The sequence below is a fragment of the Phyllobates terribilis genome, unplaced genomic scaffold (assembly GCF_046119375.1).
Source record: "Phyllobates terribilis strain yellow unplaced genomic scaffold, ASM4611937v1 Scaffold_3__8_contigs__length_932513732, whole genome shotgun sequence".
NCBI lineage: Eukaryota > Metazoa > Chordata > Amphibia > Anura > Dendrobatidae > Phyllobates > Phyllobates terribilis.
The window spans coordinates 719,202,233-719,221,776 of NW_027362763.1; the positions used below are offsets into that span (position 1 = coordinate 719,202,233).

Consider the following 19,544-nt stretch of genomic DNA (forward strand, 5'->3'; position numbering starts at 1 on the left):
AGGGAAAGAGAGAAGAGAACGGGGAAGAGAGAGAGAACGGGGAAGAGAGAGAGAACGGGGAAAGAGAGAGAGAACGGGGAAGAGAGAGAGAACGGGAAGAGAGAGAGAGAACGGGGAAGAGAGAGAGAGAACGGGGAAGAGAGAGAGAACGGGGAAGAGAGAGAGAGAACGGGGAAGAGAGAGAGAGAACGGGGAAGAGAGAGAGAGAACGGGGAAGAGAGAGAGAGAACGGGGAAGAGAGAGAGAGAACGGGGAAGAGAGAGAGAACGGGGAAGAGAGAGAGAACGGGGAAGAGAGAGAGAACGGGGAAGAGAGAGAGAACGGGGAAGAGAGAGAGAACGGGGAAGAGAGAGAGAACGGGGAAGAGAGAGAGAACGGGGAAGAGAGAGAGAACGGGAAGAGAGAGAGAACGGGGAAGAGAGAGAACGGGGAAGAGAGAGAGAGAACGGGGAAGAGAGAGAGAGAGGGGAGAGAGAGAGAGAGAGGGGAAGAGAGAGAGAGAACGGGGAAGAGAGAGAGAACGGGGAAGAGAGAGAGAACGGGGAAGAGAGAGAGAAGGGGAAGAGAGAGAGAACGGAAGGGAGAGAGAGAGAACGGGGAAGAGAGAGAGAGAACGGGGAAGAGAGAGAGAGAACGGGGAAGAGAGAGAGAGAGAGAGAGAGAGGGGAAGAGAGAGAGAGAGGGGAAGAGAGAGAGAGAGAGGGGAAGAGAGAGAGAACGGGGAAGAGAGAGAGAGAGAGGGAAGAGAGAGAGAACGGGGAAGAGAGAGAGAACGGGAAGAGAGAGAGAACGGGGAAGAGAGAGAGAACGGGGAAGAGAGAGAGAGAGGGGAAGAGAGAGAGAACGGGGAAGAGAGAGAGAGAAGGGGGAAGAGAGAGAGAGAACGGGGAAGAGAGAGAGAGAACGGGGAAGAGAGAGAGAACGGGGAAGAGAGAGAGAACGGGGAAGAGAGAGAGAGAACGGGGAAGAGAGAGAGAGAACGGGGAAGAGAGAGAGAGAACGGGGAAGAGAGAGAGAACGGGGAAGAGAGAGAGAACGGGGAAGAGAGAGAGAACGGGGAAGAGAGAGAGAACGGGAAGAGAGAGAGAACGGGGAAGAGAGAGAGAACGGGGAAGAGAGAGAGAAGGGGAGAGAGAGAACGGGAGAGAGAGAGAACGGGGAAGAGAGAGAGAACGGGGAAGAGAGAGAGAACGGGGAAGAGGAGAGAACGGGAAGAGAGAGAGAACGGGGAAGAGAGAGAGAACGGGGAAGAGAGAGAGAACGGGAAGAGAGAGAGAACGGGAGAAGAGAGAACGGGGAAGAGAGAGAGAACGGGGAAGAGAGAGAGAACGGGGAAGAGAGAGAGAACGGGGAAGAGAGAGAGAACGGGGAAGAGAGAGAGAACGGGGAAGAGAGAGAGAACGGGGAAGAGAGAGAGAACGGGGAAGAGAGAGAGAACGGGGAAGGAGAGAGAACGGGGAAGAGAGAGAGAACGGGGAAGAGAGAGAGAACGGGGAAGAGAGAGAGAACGGGGAAGAGAGAGAGACGGGGAAGAGAGAGAGAACGGGAAGAGGAGAGAACGGGGAAGAGAGAGAGAACGGGGAAGAGAGAGAACGGGGAAGAGAGAGAACGGGGAAGAGAGAACAAGAGAGAGAACAAGAGAGAGAACAAGAGAGAGAACAAGAGAGAGAACAAGAGAGAGACAAGAGAGAGAACAAGAGAGAGAACAAGAGAGAGAACAAGAGAGAGAACAAGAGAGAGAACAAGCGAGCGCGCATGTTCAGAGTCTTATGATTTTTGAAACGTAAGTTTAATATTGGCAAGATACTGAAATGCGGTTTGGGAGAGCGATCACGGATCTAGACATTAGAATAAAGAATAGAACGTCATGTGTGTGGCAGGAATCTGTCAGAACCAGGGGTGGACATATCACTGGTGCAACCGCACAGAGGCCCAGGAGGTAAGGGGGGCCATTTCTACCTCCAAAGCAGGTGCAATTTTGCATGTTTAGGAGATCTTGGGCTGCAAAGGGCCCATATATTGTTCTTGCACAGGAGCCTCTACTGTCTGTGTCCACCAGAACAATCTTACTACGGACACTCCTGCTGTGGCTGCATATGTCCTTGAACAACAATATAACTTTTAGCGGTTTTGTAGTAATTTGATGTTAATGCTGAGAAGCCAGCTTTAAAGTCACATGCAAAGTAATCAGGAGTGAATTAAGGGGGGAGATGGATGTACCGATGGCATACACACGCCCTCAAGGAAGCTCCAGCTAGTTTGCATGCAATTTCAAAGATTGATTAATAAAACAAGAATCTCTCTTTGTTGTGATGGGCACATGGGACAGATCTGCTGACCATCTGCAGTGGTAAAACTGTGCAGATTCTGTTGCAGGAATGCTGTGGATTTGCCGTAGTTTTCACCCTTTCACAGGCTGATTCCGGCGGCTGAAGTTCTGGGCCTCATGTGGATGAGACTGTAAGCAGAGATCTGGAAAATGGTGGGGAAACAAATGCAAAAGAAAAAAAGCAGCTAACCAGGCGTCTAAAATGTACAAAATCTTTAAGTGATCAGACGTTGGAATAAAACTTTATCATCCAGAAATGCTGCAATATCTACATAACTGGAATCAATTGGAGAGAAAAACAAAACATTAAGACAGAGAAAATTACCCGACTCTGTGTCCATTGGCATGAGACCTTCCGGTGATGAGCTGTGGACAACTGGAGAGACGATAACGGACAGACGGTAGGACATCGTGATCAGCCGTGATACCAGCTGTCTCCACTGCTCCACATTCGTGATGTCCCTGTAAACAATGAAAATTGACACGTTAAAAGGGGTATTCCCATCGCCAAGATCCTATCCCAATATATAGTAGGTTTAATAATATTATTAGCAAATACCTCCAATTAGAAATATAGTATAGTTCTCCTGATTAGCTATGTCGCCTACCCCATGTGCAGGGCATTGCAGTAGCTTAGGTATCCATTGTTACAACCATTCATATAGTGACAGTTAACTGTTGGTGGTCATAACCATGGATATCTAAGCTACTGCAATGCCCTGCACATGGGGTAGGCGACATAGCGAATCAGAAGAATTATACTACATTTCTAATTGGAGATATTTACTACTAATATTATTATTACACCTACTACATATTGGGAGAGGATCTTGGAGATGGGAATACCCCTTTAATAGCTCTGCAGCTTTAGACCAACAGAAAGTACTAAAAATCTCCTAATCCTTCGTGCTCCAAGGGGTCACACTTTGAAACTACTCTTTTTACCCCTTAATGACAAGGCAATTTTCTGTTTTTGCCCCTTCATTTTTTTTTCCTCCACCGCTTCCAAGAACCATATTTTTTTTATTTATTTAGCTGTATCAGTCTTTTTTTTTGCAGGACGATTTATAGTTTTGATTGAAACCATCCATTTCAGCATATAAGGTGCTGAATAATGGGAAAAAAAATCCAAGTGGAATAAGATGGTGAAAAAAAATGTAAATTCAGCAGTTGTTTTTTGGGTTTCATTCGGCTATGTGCCCGAGATGCAGAAATGCTCCGGATTTTTCCTGAGCGTTTCTGCATCTCCCTGGCAGATTGTACATGCGTTTTCCTGCCAGGGACATGCGGATGTGAAGCCTTCGGCTGTGTGCCCACGATGCGTTTTTTAAGCGTTTCAGCAGCGGCAAAAACGCTGCAGAAACGCTTAAAAAACGCTTGGTAGAAGGCCTGCCATGTCCCCCAATGATAATCCTCATGTGCTGTGCACATGCTGTGGAAATTTCCGCTGCGGATTATCATTGCGGAAAAAAACGCAGCACTACCAATTATTTTGCGGAAGCGCTGCTTTTTCGCCGCCATTGACTTGTAATAGACCGCATGGAATCCGCATCAATGCATCTGTACATGCAGAATCCATGCGTTCAATGTGCGGATGGTACCCGGGTGTGGAGGAGAGGAGACTCTCCTCCGGACCCGGGTACCATAGAACCTGTGAAAAAAAGAATAAAATAAAAAATAAATGTTATACTTACCTTCTGATGGCCCCCGGTGTGCTCGTCCTCCCGTGCCAGCAGATCGCGATGGACTGGAGGACCTGCGGGGGCCATCAAAAGGTAAGTATAGATTTATTTTTGAATTTTTTGACATTCTCTCGGGTCACACTATATAAATCCATGCCGTTTGCATGGATTTATATAATGTGAGCAAGTTGACAAACACTTTTCTAAGTGATGCTAAAATCGCTTGGAAAGCGCTTGTCAACCCGCATGCGGAAATGCAAGTGAAGAAAGCTTCACATCCGCATGTCCCTGGTAGGAAAAATGCATGTACAATCCGCCTGCACAATCCGCATGTACAATCCGCCTGCACAATCCGCATGCGTTTATTCTGCCAGGGAGATGCAGAAACGCTCAGGAAAAATCAGGAGCATTTCCGCATCGTGGGCACATAGCCTTACGGTCTTCATTGCACGGTTAAAAAATGACCTGGTGACATGAATCTCCAGGTCAGCATGATTACAGTGATACCAAACTTACATACATACACATTTTGGGGAACATAATCCATTTAGATAGCTATTTTATCTTATTTCCGATTTTTTTTTCTTTACAGCGTTTAACATACAGTAAAGTACGTTAATTATCTTTATATTTTGATAGTTTGGATTTTTACAGATGCAAAATATGCTTATTTTTTACTTTTTTTTTTAATTGGAATTTTTATTGAAAGATTTTCATGTTATACAAGATACAAACTTGATAGAAAGAAAGAAAAAAAAAAAAGACGTATATATTAACAGATTGCAATGAAAACAGATTAAACGAGATATGTAATAGATGTGCAGTAAATTATGACACTATTCAAATTTCTTATATCTGAAAAGGAGGGAGGACATACAAGACTTACATGAGAAATTTCTTTATTTTTAACAGGCGGAAAAAGAAGGGTGTCATAAGTGGAGTTATGAGTTATACAGATCAAAGGCTGGGGGCATTTGATCACTGCCTGCACTCGCCACTGTGAACAGGTAATTGAAGCAGGTTATCTGATGACCAGCAGACATGAAGTGTGTAGACAGAGCAATTAACAGGTAGATAAACCAAAACACGGCCCATATTATTTTGGCACTTCCAAAATTAGTTAAATATCCTACAAGAGTTGGAAGTAAACGACATACAATATTTTATTAATCAAAACCACAATTTATAAATTGTGGTTTTTATTAATAAAAAATGGTATGCATTTATTCTGGATGGCAATTAACAGGTAGCTGTTAATGTTGGAAAACCATCTAGGCCAGTACACAGAGCAATTCAAATTTTTCTATTGTTTTATTTTTTAAACCTTCTCTTATTTTTTAGTCCCCGTAGGGCACTTGAACCTGCGATTGTTTGATAGCTTATATTATATACTGCAATACCACAAACAGTGGAATCTAAATGGTTAACAGCAGCAGACAAAGCTCAGCTCTAGCCGTGGCTGTTAGACACCTATTCCTGATATTTAATTTAGCTGCCATGTGCCGAGCAGGCTCAGCTCCACGACTTATAGATCTGTTGTGCGGCGTAAAAATGTTAAAAGCATATCACTGTACCTGCCTGCAGCCAAAGCTAGAGGGAGCATATAGTATGCAGTAAACTCACATGCTCCCTCTAGTGGTAACAGCAGCCAGTCAGAATAATGTCTATAAAATCCAAGTCTATGAGCTCTATATCATGAAAATACATCTCCGACCACTATAAAGATTAATCAGGACAGAATATTTAGACTAAATCAGGTTTTTAATGGCAAGTACCCACCGATTTATTACTTACCCCATAGAAAACTGCTGCAGGGCTCCAATAATACAGTGTACGCGGCCATACAAAGGAAAGGAGGCGGCAGCTTCCAGCAATGAATTCTCTGCCTGCGTGATTTCATACTCAAGGCTATCCATCAGGAGCCGAATAACTGAAGAAAAGCAAATTATATTACTGCCAGCCGCGTATGTACAGGATCAACTCTCTAATGGACACTTTACTTTATGTTACTGCATATTTCTTCTTTTATATGACATGCAGAAACCTAGACCCATTATTAGGGGAATACAAATATCTACCAGAAAAAAATTATAAAATGTAAATGCTAATGAGCCAAGAGTGATGGGTTCTTGTATACATTTACTCCGTTCTTGGTAACAGATCTCAAATATGGAAATAAAAGGAGATTTCTATCACCTCCTACTAGCAGTGAGCCAAAAACAGTGCTCTTACTTAAAATATTAAATCTTCAGGATCTTTACATTGAGAGCTCAATGTGCATTCATGGAGCAATGCACAGCCGAGTTCAATGCAAGCTCTAAAAAAATTTATATTTATATTTATATATATATATATATATATATATATATATATATATATATATACACAGAGAGCTCCCCCTTGTGGTGGCAATTGTAAGCAAGAATTTTATCTATTAAAAGGGGTATTTCTCACTTAGCGATCCAAAGAAATAAAGGGCTGCAGTACTGGTGCTAGCACGTCGCCCCCTTGAATGTTTTTCATGCAGTGCGGCTCCTTTTCTTTGAATAATTGGGTGCTTGAGAGCACCACTGTGCAGGAGACTAGTTCTCAGGATCGGAGAGGACGCCAGAGATCTGACCCCCAGTGATCATAAAATGGAGGCATATCCTAGTGATTTGCTAGGTCATAGATACATGTGTGAAGACCTTTCGGCAAAGTTCATACTATTCTGACCTTATTAAAGGGTTATCTACCCATGAGGACAATTGAACTTTTTTCTTTTTTTTACTTTAATACATTGCAGCTAAAAATAATTTTCGCAATTGGGTATAATTAAACATATTGCATCGTTTTGCTTTTTATAGCCTCTAGTGTTATATTGTCTTTTGCTGGCTGCAGAATGAGTGAAAGGAGAATACATCAGTGAGCTCGTTATGATCTTCTGATGAGAAGTTTTTAATCCTTATCTGTCTTTTTCTGAGCTCCTCACGGCGGATTTAGGACCATAGATCGTATCAAAGTTGAATGTGCCGAGAAACAAAGAGCCTGAAAAAGGCAAAGAGTGCAAGATTTTCAATGAGACCCAATTGCAAAAATTATTTTTTTTTTATCCCAAAAACATGGCAACAATTGGGCCCTTGTGATGACGTTGCGGGGGCACCAATCGGAAGGGAGAGGGATCCCACTCACTCTCCCAGCTTTCTGAATGCTGCAATCGATATCGATCACGGCATCTAGGGGGCTCAATGTCCCGGGGCAGTGCGGGCACCGCTGCTGGCAGTGACAGCCAAGCTCCCAGCGGCGATCGAGCAGGCACCGCTGCTGGTATTTGACAGCTGGGTCTCAGCTTTAACTTAAGCCCCGCACGATCGCCATAACCTACCCGTACGTCAAAGGTCAGGAACTCCTATCCGACCATGACGTATACTTACCTCCCCAAACCAGCATCACTCTTGTGCTTTGAGCCCTCTGTCCCCAACTAGTCTCAAGACATGAATTATGTCATGTGACCGCTGCAGCCAATCAGTGGACATAGGGCTCTGTGCATAAAAGCGGCGCTGATCTGTTCGAGAAGTGTATTTTTTTTTCACATTTATGAAGCACACAGCAGCAATTATAAGGGTTTTTTTTTTTAAGTTTACAGAGGCCAGTTTCTTCTGTAAAGGAAAGAAAAAGACACAAGTGGGATCTTCCTCCAGTCCCAGTGGTCATCTGGCCGCTGATTTATTGACTAGTGGTCGGGCTGCCAACACTTCCAGTTCCAGCAGAGATCATACCCATAAGCTTTTTTTAAAAAAAAAAAAAAAAAAAGTAAAGAAAAACCCCTTTAAACAGGATAAAGTATCATGTAAAGTAACAAGGCAGTGATAACGAACCCTTAAAGGTGTTTCTCTCCACAAAACTGTGGCTGACTATGTCGACAGGCCGATCGTTGCCTTCTCTGTGCCAGTCTTGTGCCAACTGACGCAGAGCGACCTCCAGACCCTCCTGATTTATCAAGAAATTCAGCAAGTAGGACGCGGTCACACAATCGAAGTGCTTGGTGCTCGTGCTGAGATTCATCGCTGCTTGTAGAAGAACCAGAACTTTCTCCGGCTCCTGAAAAATAAAGGAAGAAGTTACCGAACTACCCTCCATTTTGCAAAGTTGCATTAACAAAAAAAAAAGATGAAAATTGGTTAATTTTTCAAGAATATTACTTTGGGATTTTTTTTTTTTTTTAAATTTTGAGCTAGATTCCAGGGATACCTGCAAGTCCAAAGGAAAAAGTATTATAGGGAGACTAATGGCTTCTGATACTTGATGGCAGCCCTAAGAGCAAAGAAGGGAGACTAATGTATGCGCAATAAGTGTACTTCATCTCCTGTAGTGAAATAGTAGATCACCAATTCCCCACGTTGGACCTTGATGCGTTGGATTACTGGTGAAAGTTAATTATCTCATTAGCTGAGACCTGCTTATCGCACCATGGTGCAATTATACGGGTAGCTAGTTTATAGTTAAGCGGTTCAATATAGAGACCGAGCATCACACTCACTTAAATATATGTAGTTTCCTGTAATGTTGTCTTGACAAGGACTTGTCCAACTCTACCCCCCCTTACACCTCCCATAGAAGCAGGGGTGGACACGGACAGCTCTTGGCCCCTATGCAAGAACTGTGTTTGGGCCATCCTCCTTTTATGGCGACGAAGCTATGTCTATATTATATATCTATTACAGTCTCCTCTTATTATGTATATTACCGTCCCTTAATACACAGTGCCCTCACTTGTTATGTACAGCATCGTCCCTTACAAACCATCCCTGTTCTTTACTACATACCATCCTCTCGTTAGATATATAATGCAATGACGGCTGATGGAGCATAGGAAAACTTCTTTTCTGATGGAGGAGCTGATGGACCAGTCTAATATATAACAAGAGACGACTATGTAATAAAAGAGGGCGCTGTTATTAACAATAACGAGAATACGCTATTGTAAGGGTCGGTGCTGTACATAACAAGACATAATAATATGTAACAATGGGACAGCAAGAAGTAATAAGGGACCGCCCCCTACATAACTACACTGCTCAAAAAAAATAAAGGGAACACTCAAATAACACATCCTAGATCTGAATGAATGAAATATTCTCATTGAATACTTTGTTCTGTACAAAGTTGAATGTGCTGACAACAAAATCACACAAAAATCATCAATGGAAATCAAATTTATTAACCAATGGAGGCCTGGATTTGGAGTCACCCCCAAAATTAAAGTGGAAAAACACACTACAGGCTGATCCAACTTTGATGTAATGTCCTTAAAACCAGTCAAAATGAGGCTCAGTATTGTGTGTGGCCTCCACGTGCCTGTATGACCTCCCTACAACGCCTGGGCATGCTCCTGAGGAGGTTGCGGATGGTCTCCTGTGGGATCTCCTCCCAGACCTGGACTAAAGCATCCGCCAACTCCTGGACAGTCTGTGGTGCAACGTGACGTTGGTGGATGGAGCGAGACATGATGTCCCAGATGGGCTCAAACGGATTCAGGTCTGCAGAACGGGCGGGCCAGTCCATAGCTTCAATGCCTTCATCTTGCAGGAACTGCTGACACACTCCAGCCACATGAGGTCTGGCATTGTCCTGCATTAGGAGGAACCCAGGGCCAACCGCACTAGCATATGGTCTCACAAGGGGTCTGAGGATCTCATCTCGGTACCTAATGGCAGTCAGGCTACCTCTGGCGAGCACATGGAGGACTGTGCGGCCCTCCAAAGAAATGCCACCCCACACCATTACTGACCCACTGCCAAACCGATCATGCTGAAGGATGTTGCAGGCAGCAGATCGCTCTCCACGGCGTCTCCAGACTCTGTCACGTCTGTCACATGTGCTCAGTGTGAACCTGCTTTCATCTGTGAAGGGCACAGGGTGCCAGTGGCGACTTTGCCAATCCTGGTGTTCTGTGGCAAATGCCAAGCGTCCTGCACGGTGTTGGGCTGCGAGCACAACCCCCATCAGTGGACGTTGGGCCCTCATACCACCCTCATGGAGTCTGTTTCTAACCGTTTGTGCATACACATGCACATTTATGGCCAGCTGGAGGTCATTTTGCAGGGCTCCTCTTCTTCCTCCTTGCACAAAGGAGGAGGTAGAGATCCTGCTGCTGGGTTGTTGCTCTCCTACGGCCTCCACCATGTCTCCTGGTAGCGTCTCCAGCCTCTGGACACTATGCTGACAGACACATCAAACCTTCTTGCCACAGCTCGCATTGTGCCATCCTGGATGAGCTGTACTACCTGAGCAACTTCAGTGGGTTGTAGAGTCCGTCTCATGCTACCACGAGTGTGAAAGCACAACCAACATTCAAAAGTGACCAAAACATCAGCCAGAAAGCATTGGTACTGAGATGTGGTCTGTGGTCCCCACCAGCAGAACCACTTCTATATTGAGCAAGTCTTAATAATTGCCAATAATTTCCATCTATTATCTATTCAATTTGCACAACAGCATGTGAAATTGATTGTCAATTAGTGTAGCTTCCTAAGTGGACAGTTTGATTTCACAGAAATCTGATTTACGTGGAGTTATATTCTGTTGTTTAAGTGTTCCCTTTACTTTTTGAGCAGTGTAGATGGGATGCTACGTAATAAGGGACGCTCCTTCCAATAATAATGTCCTGGGATAGTGTCCCCCATACTGGGTCCCTTCCTGGGATAATGTTCTCTATCCTGGGCCCCTTCCTGGGATAATGTCCCCCATCCTGGGCCCCTTCCTGGGATAATGTCCCCCATCCTGGGCCCCTTCCTGGGATAATGTCCCCCATCCTGGGCCCCTTCCTGGGATAATGTACCCCAATCTGGCATAATGTCCCCCAATCTGACATAATGACACCCAATCTGGCATATATGTCCCCCAAGCTGGTAAAATGTGCCCTGTTTTCCAATACGTTAAAAACTAAACGATACTATTTGCCTTTCCACACGCTGCGCAGGGTCCTCCTCTACAGCCATCGTGGGGGCTAACAGCTGACTTTGGCATCCCCGTCACAGCCACGCAGACGTCTGCTGCCAGCCTCTGATTGGTTGGCGGCGTGTAGTGCAGCGCAGGGAGCCGGCGGTTTCCCTGCACCGCAATACATTTCAACTGAATGTGTGTCCTCGGAAGCACATCCAGCTAAAGTAATCGCTCTTGGCGGCTGAGCCCCCCTCCACCGCCCAGCCACAACCAGTCTCCTACTTTGCACTGATGAGTGGCAAGAATTATGTACAGCCAGTATGCAAAATGGAGGTCTTCCTTTTGGAAAAGATTTTGGCTTGGCTTCATAGTCTGAGTGATATGACAAGGCTCTTTAAAAGAGACCTGTCACCAGGTAAAAAAATGTCAAATTTTTGCTGCTCCCCTGAGTATTATACCTTTTTTTCTTTTTTTAAAGTCTGACATATAGTTCCACAGATATGGGCCTTTATAATTAGAGCTAATCTTTATGGTCTTTTCCAAAGGGGCGTATCTTACAGGATCCTGTGGGGCGCATCTTCAGGCTGCTCTGAATTATTACCTTGTGAGAACGGCCCCCTTGGTAAAGGACTTAAAAATTAGTACTAATTATAAAGCTCCATATTCTCTGGGTCCATATAGGTTTAGAAAAAAAAACAGAATACTCAAAAGGAGCAGCAGGAATAAGCTAAAAACTGGCCACCTGGGAACACCTCCTCATTTAGAGAGTCTATAGCGACAGGATTACTACTTCCAATAGGTGGCACTAGAGACTCCGTTCTCATCCACGGTGAAGAGGTTATTTACATATTTTATCTGATAGGAAGCAATTTCATTGCCATTAAACCTCTTTATGACAGTTTTGGAGTTTCCTTAAAGAGTATGCATCACCAGATTTGACTAAATATTCTTTATTATCAAAAATGTCAAGAAGTGCCTCTAATGCCCCTCTAAAGGAGCCAACTTTCTAGTAAAAGTCGGGTTTTAACTTCCGGATTGAGGGATCCTGGCAAGCAAAGAGGGAATCCACAACTCTCCGCCTCCCTCCTCATGTGAAAGCAATTGATCTCACGTGTTGTATTTTTTTTAACTCGTCCTGCGCTGCTGCATCCTTAAAGGGGTTATCCCACAAACAAAAGTTGATTTTAATCAATAGATCTTGGAATAATAATAATTTCCACAATTGTTTAAATAAAATGTTTCTGTGCTGAGATAATCTTATAAATGTGCCCCTGTTGTGTACGGTGTAATGGCTGTGTCTGACCGTACAGGAACATGGTCTGATCATACCACAGCTCCTGGGCAGGGGAGGAAGCAAAAGAGTATACAGACAAGACAGCAGGGGATTCCGCCAACTGTTAGTTTGGACCCAAATTTTCCTAGGAAGTAGGGTCCTTACGCCTGCCATTAAGGACCCTTCTAGACATTTTTGATAAGTGCTATGTACAAAAATTATCAGTCAATGGCTGTTCACTCTCTTCTTAAATAAAAAGGGCAGTACCAGACTGGTTATAAAGTACTCTTTAAGGAGAAGCTTTAGCCCTTAGACTCAGAGTCCATGAGTAACGAGATCTGTCAGCCTAATCAGTGGTTGTCTCATAGTCAACATTTATTAATTATCTGCAAGACAGATGATAAAAGTATGACCATTGGAAGTCCAGCTGCCAAGACTCTCACTGATTCTGAGAACTGAGGCTCCACATTTCCCTGTGTAATAGAAAGTGAGCATGTGCGACCATCATGTCCATTAGAGGTTGCGCATAGACTTTGACATCCCCTTCTGGAGATCATTTCTGGAAAGAAAGTTGATTCTTAATTTTAATATTGGGCAACCCCATTAATATTAGTATTTCCAGATGAAAGAGCCTATTCGGTCTTTAACCATTGACAAATCATCTATAACATTTAGAGCAAGCTTTTCACGACTGCCAAATCACTTATAGGAAGTGTAACGCGGTTGGGTGTGGACCCAATGCGCCATGGGCCGGGCTTATCCTGGAGGGGCGTGACTAGGTGTCTACCTGGTCTTCACTAGAGCCTCTAATGGTGAGGATAGGCTGGGCTGTCTGAAAACACCAGGTACCACTACAGGGCAATCCTGGGGACAGCAGCACAGCAGCTGACCGGAGGGTCAGGGGCACGGTTACACGGCACAGGAGGGCAAAGATAAAGACATGGTCAGACAATCCGACGTCAGGGCAGGCAGCACAGGTTCGATAAACGTAGCCGATGTCAGGAGCAGAGAGGTCAGAAGGGACAGGTGAACAAGCCAGGTCGTTAACGGGAAACAGAAGATGGTTGACTGCATAAACTAGGTGAAACAAAGCTAGGAACCAACGTTCGGGAAAGGAGTGGTGGGAAAAGCTGCCTAATATAGGGCGGGGTACCTAATCTCTGCAGGACACAGCAGGGTTAAGTTCCTGCACAGACCGGACATGCAACCCTAAGGCCAACATGCTGTTGCAGCAGTGCAGAAAAAGGCAAAACTCAGCGAGCCGACTTGATACGAGGAGAAGCTGCGCAATGACCATGGTGAGTAGAGAGGTGCTGAGGAGGCATGCGAGTTATCGCCATAACAGGAAGTTTAGACATATAGGTATCACTTACAGTAAGTTTAGACAAATAAACACATGATATATGCTCTACATGTAGTGTAATTTATATTCTGTTTAAAGTGCAATGTAAAAGCTCCTCTTTGAAAAGTTCACTGTTTTCACTAAAATTAGCAGCAGGCGACTTGGGCTTTGTAAAGCTGCACCTGTAATGTTCTTGTACTGTTGAAGCTTAAACCTAGCTGTGATGAGATTTGGAATATGTTGAAAAATCTCATTGCAGTGAACATGATCCAATACTTTTCTATGAGGATTGAAAAAAATGGAGTGCGTCACCAGAAAATGGCCTATTATTTAAATCAAGTGTTCTTGAATACTCAATAAGAGTGTGAAAAGAAGTGTATCTGCAATATACATTTCTAAATACATGACATTTTTATGGGCAATAGCGCCTCCTGCTGTTTATCTTGTGACTGGACTGTAGGTCCACCTTCAGTGGTGGACGCACGTGCTCAGTAGCTTCCCTGCGTTGTCTCTGCTTATGCTGCGCAGAGCAATATACAGTAGATTGAGAGAGACAGACATGAGGTAGATGATAAATAGACATGGGGACGACGATAGAGTTAAACTTAGCTATTTGTTAGTGGGATCTCAGAGGCTGTGTGACGGACTATTTCTCTTTAGTTCTGGAGAAGACGACTGGGGATGACGAATTGGCAGAAGGAGACAGATCCCGCTCACAGGAAGAGAAGAGACCAAAACTGCAGAGGAGTGAGTAAAGAGGATGAAAAACTGGAGCAAGTACAGAGAAGAGCTAGCAGGATGGTGAGCGGACTGCAAACTATGTCTTATGAGGAACAGTTAAAGGATCTGGGAATGTTTAGCTTACAAAAAAGAAGACTGAGAGGAGACTTAATAGCTGTCTACAAATATCTGAAGGGAAGTCACCGTGGAGAGGGATCAGCCTTATTCTCATGAAACAGAAAGGGAGAAGATACAGATTAGATATTAGCAAAAACTTTTTGACAGTGAGGGTGATCAATGAGTGGAACAGGCGGCCACGAGAAGCGGTGAGTTCTCCCTCAATGGAAGTCTTCAAACAGAGGCTGGACAGAACGGAGATGGTTTAGTGAATCCTGCATTGAGCAGGGGGCTGGACCAGATGATCCTGGAGGTCCCTTCCAGCTCTAACATTCTATGGTTCTATGAAAATTACAGTAGAGACTAATTTTTTCCTAATTCATGAAAGAACCTTCTTTAAACGTATATTGTAAAACTCTGACCATTGAGGTCACAAAATGGACTGACACTTCCTGTTCTGTGCAGACGACTTTTCAGCAGTCTCGTTATCGTCCCAGACAGGATTACAACAAGAGGTAACACCTCTATATACATGAGATAACAGAGCATTATTTATAATAGGTGATGATCACAGCTCACTTCCTCCCTGTTCAAGGATCTATGCACAGGTCATTAAGCATGCTCACAATACTCTCCCACAAAAGTCCTCTGCAGACTACAAGTCTCTATGGCTCATGTAAATTATATCAGAATCTCAGACATGATTGCTTTCATGTACAGAACTTAAAAAGGGAAAAAAAAAAATATATATATATATATATATATATATATATATATATATATATATATATATATATATATATATATATATATATATATATATATATATATATATATATATATATATATATATATATATACACACACACACATACATACATACATACACACACACACACACACAGTACAGACCAAAAGTTTGGACACACCTCATTTAAAGATTTTTCTGTATTTTCATGACTATGAAAATTGTACATTCACGCTGAAGGCATCAAAACTATGAATTAACACATGTGGAATTATATACTTAACAAAAAAGTGTGAAACAACTGAAAATAGGTCTTATATTCTAGGTTCTTCAAAGTAGCCATCTTTTGCTTTGATGACTGCTTTGCACACTCTTGGTATTCTCTTGATGAGCTTCAAGAGGTAGTCACCGGAAATGGTTTTCACTTCACAGGTGTGCCCTGTCAGGTTTAATAAGTGGGATTTCTTGCCTTATAAATGGGGTTGGGACCATCAGTTGTGTTGTGCAGAAGTCAGGTGGATACACAGCTGATAGTCCTACTGAATAGACTGTTAGAATTTGTATTATGATAAGAAAAAAGCAGCTAAGTAAAGAAAAACGAATGGCCATCATTACTTTAAGAAATGAAGGTCAGTCAGTGCGAAAAATTGGGCAAACTTTGAAAGTGTCCCCAAGTGCAGTTGCAAAAACCATCAAGCGCTACAAAGAAACTGGCTCACATGAGGACCGACCCAGGAAAGGAAGACCAAGAGTCAACTCGGCTTCTGAGGATAAGTTTATCCGAGTCACCAGCCTCAGAAATCGCAGGTTAACAGCAGCTCAGATTAGAGACCAGGTCAATGCCACAGCAGACACATTTCTTCAACAACTGTTAAGAGGAGACTTTGTGCAGCAGGCCTTCATGGTAAAATAGCTGCTAGGAAACCACTGCTAAGGACAGGCAACAAGCAGAAGAGATTTGTTTGGGTTAAAGAACACAAGGAATGGACATTAGACCACTGGAAATCTGTGCTTTGGTCTGATGAGTCCAAATTTGAGATCTTTGGTTCCAACCACCGTGTCTTTGTGCGACACAGAAAAGGTGAACGGATGGACTCTACATGCCTGGTTCCCACCGTGAAGCATGGAGGAGGAGGTGTGATGGTGTGGGGGTGCTTTGCTGGTCACACTGTTGGAGATTTATTCAAAATTGAAGGCATACTGAACCAGCATGGCTACAACAGCATCTTGCAGCGGCATGCTATTCCATCCGGTTTGCGTTTAGTTGGGCCATCATTTATTTTTCAACAGGACAATGACCCCAAACACACCTCCAGGCTGTGTAAGGGCTATTTGACCAAGAAGGAGAGTGATGGGGTGCTACGCCAGATGACCTGGCCTCCACAGTCACCAGACCTGAACCCAATCGAGATGGTTTGGGGTGAGCTGGACCGCAGAGTGAAGGCAAAAGGGCCAACAAGTGCTAAGCATCTCTGGGAACTCCTTCAAGATTGTTGGAAGACCATTTCCGGTGACTACCTCTTGAAGCTCATCAAGAGAATGCCAAGAGTGTGCAAAGCAGTCATCAAAGCAAAAGGTGGCTACTTTGAAGAACCTAGAATATAAGACATATTTTCAGTTGTTTCACACTTTTTTGTTAAGTATATAATTCCACATGTGTTAATTCATAGTTTTGATGCCTTCAGTGTGAATGTACAATTTTCATAGTCAAGAAAAAACAGAAAAATCTTTAAATAAGAAGGTGTGTCCAAACTTTTGGTCTGTACTGTATATGTATGTATATATATATACACACACACACACACACACACATATACATACTTTGTCTCTGCAACATCGGAGGAGCAAAGGGGCACTGAAAAATGACCGGATACAGCAAACAACTTGCAAGCGCTGCGCACTGCCTGGGAGACCGGCCACCTCTGACTTACCCCAGCTGGTGGTCAGTAAACAAGGCAACGAGCAGTAAAGAAAATTAGAAAATCCTTCCCTTATTGAGAACAAAGAGGGATTTTTTAAATAAATAGTAAATTGCAAAGTTACTTATTTTTACAAACACTTTGCAATTTTAGCCAAGGTCATCACACTGAGACAACCCCTTTTTAAGAACAATCTTGGGAAAATAGGAAGGAATTTCTAAGATGCTATCCATGGTCTCATATATCCTAATAAGTCTCCCCTTTGCGGCTCTGAAGCACATTGGCTTTTACTGTTCTGGAGAGTTGGCCGGCAGGACTGATCACATACCGCACGATGTGCTGGGAAATAGCTGGAACAACACACACGGCAGCTGATAATGTGAGACAGCAGGCAAGCCAGGATTTTCATTTTGCGGGATGATTACATACTTTTAGTCAGAGTTTGGCCAATACATCCCCAAAATGATTCCTAAACCGCGTCTCGCACAAAAGCCAATGTTCATTTCACAATCCAATTTTCCATCACATACTCCCGTGATCCATATACCACATGGCGGATCACGTTACCCTACGGTATTATGTCAACTGCACAGATAAAAAAAAAAAAGATTAATAAAATGTAACAGAATATTTAAAATAAAATTAGAAAATAGTTAAAGTCAATCAGGATCAATACAGCTATGGAAATCAGAGATCTAGTTCTGAGTTTTGCTCACAGCTGAGAGTTTGGTACAACTGTATCCAGTCTAAGTGACGCTCTGTGGGGAATGCCGCCCACCGTCATGGCCAATATTGGCCCGCTGTGTGTGCAGAGCTTCAGCAGCAGCAAGTGGTTGTACCCTGAGCTAAACACTCCGACTGGCCGGACTGCTCCGACTGGCCAGTGGCTTTCCTGATAGCTTCATAGAAATATATGAAGCTATCAAGCGCACATCGGGAGAGCTGCTGGCCAGTCCGAGCAATGCGGTCTGATCTCATTCCAATTTATACGACCATCTGACTGCCAAGATCGGACTGCAGTTCTATGACTGGCCAGCGGCTCTACCCACCCGTGCGTGACAGCTGTATATTTATGCAGCTGTCATGCTCAGGTCGGTAAAGCCACTGGCCAGTCCGAGCATTGCGGTCCGATCTCAGTCCGATTTATGTGGCCGTCTGACAGCGCCCTGAGAACAGACCGCAATGCTCGGACTATCTGGTGGCTTTCCTGACTTAAGCGTGACACCTGTATAGAAATATATAGAGCGGTGACACTCTGGTCGGGAGAGCCGCCGGCCAGTCCGTGCATTGCAGTCCGATCTCAGTCCAAGTTATACGGCCGTCTGACTGCGCCCCCTACACTGTAACAAACTATCAGCACAGTAATGAAATCTGTGGGACCATCAGATATTCGTGGAATATAATTTTGATTTGTCTTTAAATGTCTCAGATGGAAATGCCCCTTTAAAGTGCATGTGTCAGCAGGATTGTGCTTAGTAAACCCCATACACTGTCAGGTGGGCTCCATAACCCTGAGTAAAATACCTTTGATGATGAAATCCGTCCACAATTCTTTTATAATCTATATTTTCAGTTCTGCCATAATGATATGCTCGTGCTCTGGGGTGGGACTTTAGGGAGGGACTGTAACTGCTGCTCTCATTATGTATGCCTATCTCTGGCCTCTGACAGGTCACTGTGCTTTCAGTTACCTGCCTACTACTTTAAATATTGCCTTTGTAATTTCTCTGCCAATGTGAAATTTACATCCCCCAAAATGGCCACAGACGCCCGCATATGCACAGTAGCATCTTTCGGATGCCGAGGGATGCTACTGCGCACGCACGGGCACCATTTTACTACAAGAAAAAGAATTTGGGTGCAGCAATATGGCGCCGCGCATGCGCAGTAGCATCGCTTGGCAACCGAGAAATGCTACTGTGTAAGCTCGAGCATCGGGGGCCATATTGCTGCAGGCAAGTTTCTTTTTCCTGTAGCAAAACGGCGCCCGCGCGTACACAGTAGCATCCCTCGGCAATCATAAAATGCTACTGAGCATGCGCGGGCGGCAACCATTTTGGGGATGTAAATTTCACATTGGCAGAGAAATTACAAAGGCAATATTTAAAGTAGTAGGCAGGTGACTGAAAGCACAGTGACCTGTCAGAGGCCAGAGATAGGCATACATAATGAGAGCAGCAGTTACAGCCCCTCCCTAAAGCACGAGCATATCATTATGGCAGAACTGAAAATAAAGACTATAGAAGAACCACTGGACGGATATCAAAGATATCATTTTACTCAGGGTAATGGCGCCCACCTGACAGTGTATGTGGTTTACTAAGCAAAATCCTGCTGACAGGTGCGCTTTAAGGTTTAATATAACCCTTGGAGGTAATTCAACCTTGCATTGTAGCCCCCAGGTTATAAACAGTTGGGCATTAGTGCATCATTCATGTGTGAACAATTTTGTGGTGTGATCAGTCTTTCGTCTAAATTCATATGACTATG

General features: G+C 43.9%; 1 protein-coding gene across 2 annotated transcripts in view; it reads right to left on the reverse strand.

Moving 5' to 3' along the window:
• Positions 1-19,544, reverse strand: part of THADA (THADA armadillo repeat containing) — a 659,309-nt gene that overhangs the window by 592,067 nt on the left and 47,698 nt on the right. For both annotated transcript variants that reach the window (XM_073672037.1, XM_073672036.1), the window contains exons 17-19: positions 7,869-8,091; positions 5,806-5,941; positions 2,655-2,791 (exon numbers count right to left, since the gene is read on the reverse strand). In XM_073672037.1, the coding sequence (XP_073528138.1) occupies positions 2,655-2,791; positions 5,806-5,941; positions 7,869-8,091 (496 nt within the window). The remainder of the gene's footprint in view (positions 1-2,654; positions 2,792-5,805; positions 5,942-7,868; positions 8,092-19,544) is intronic.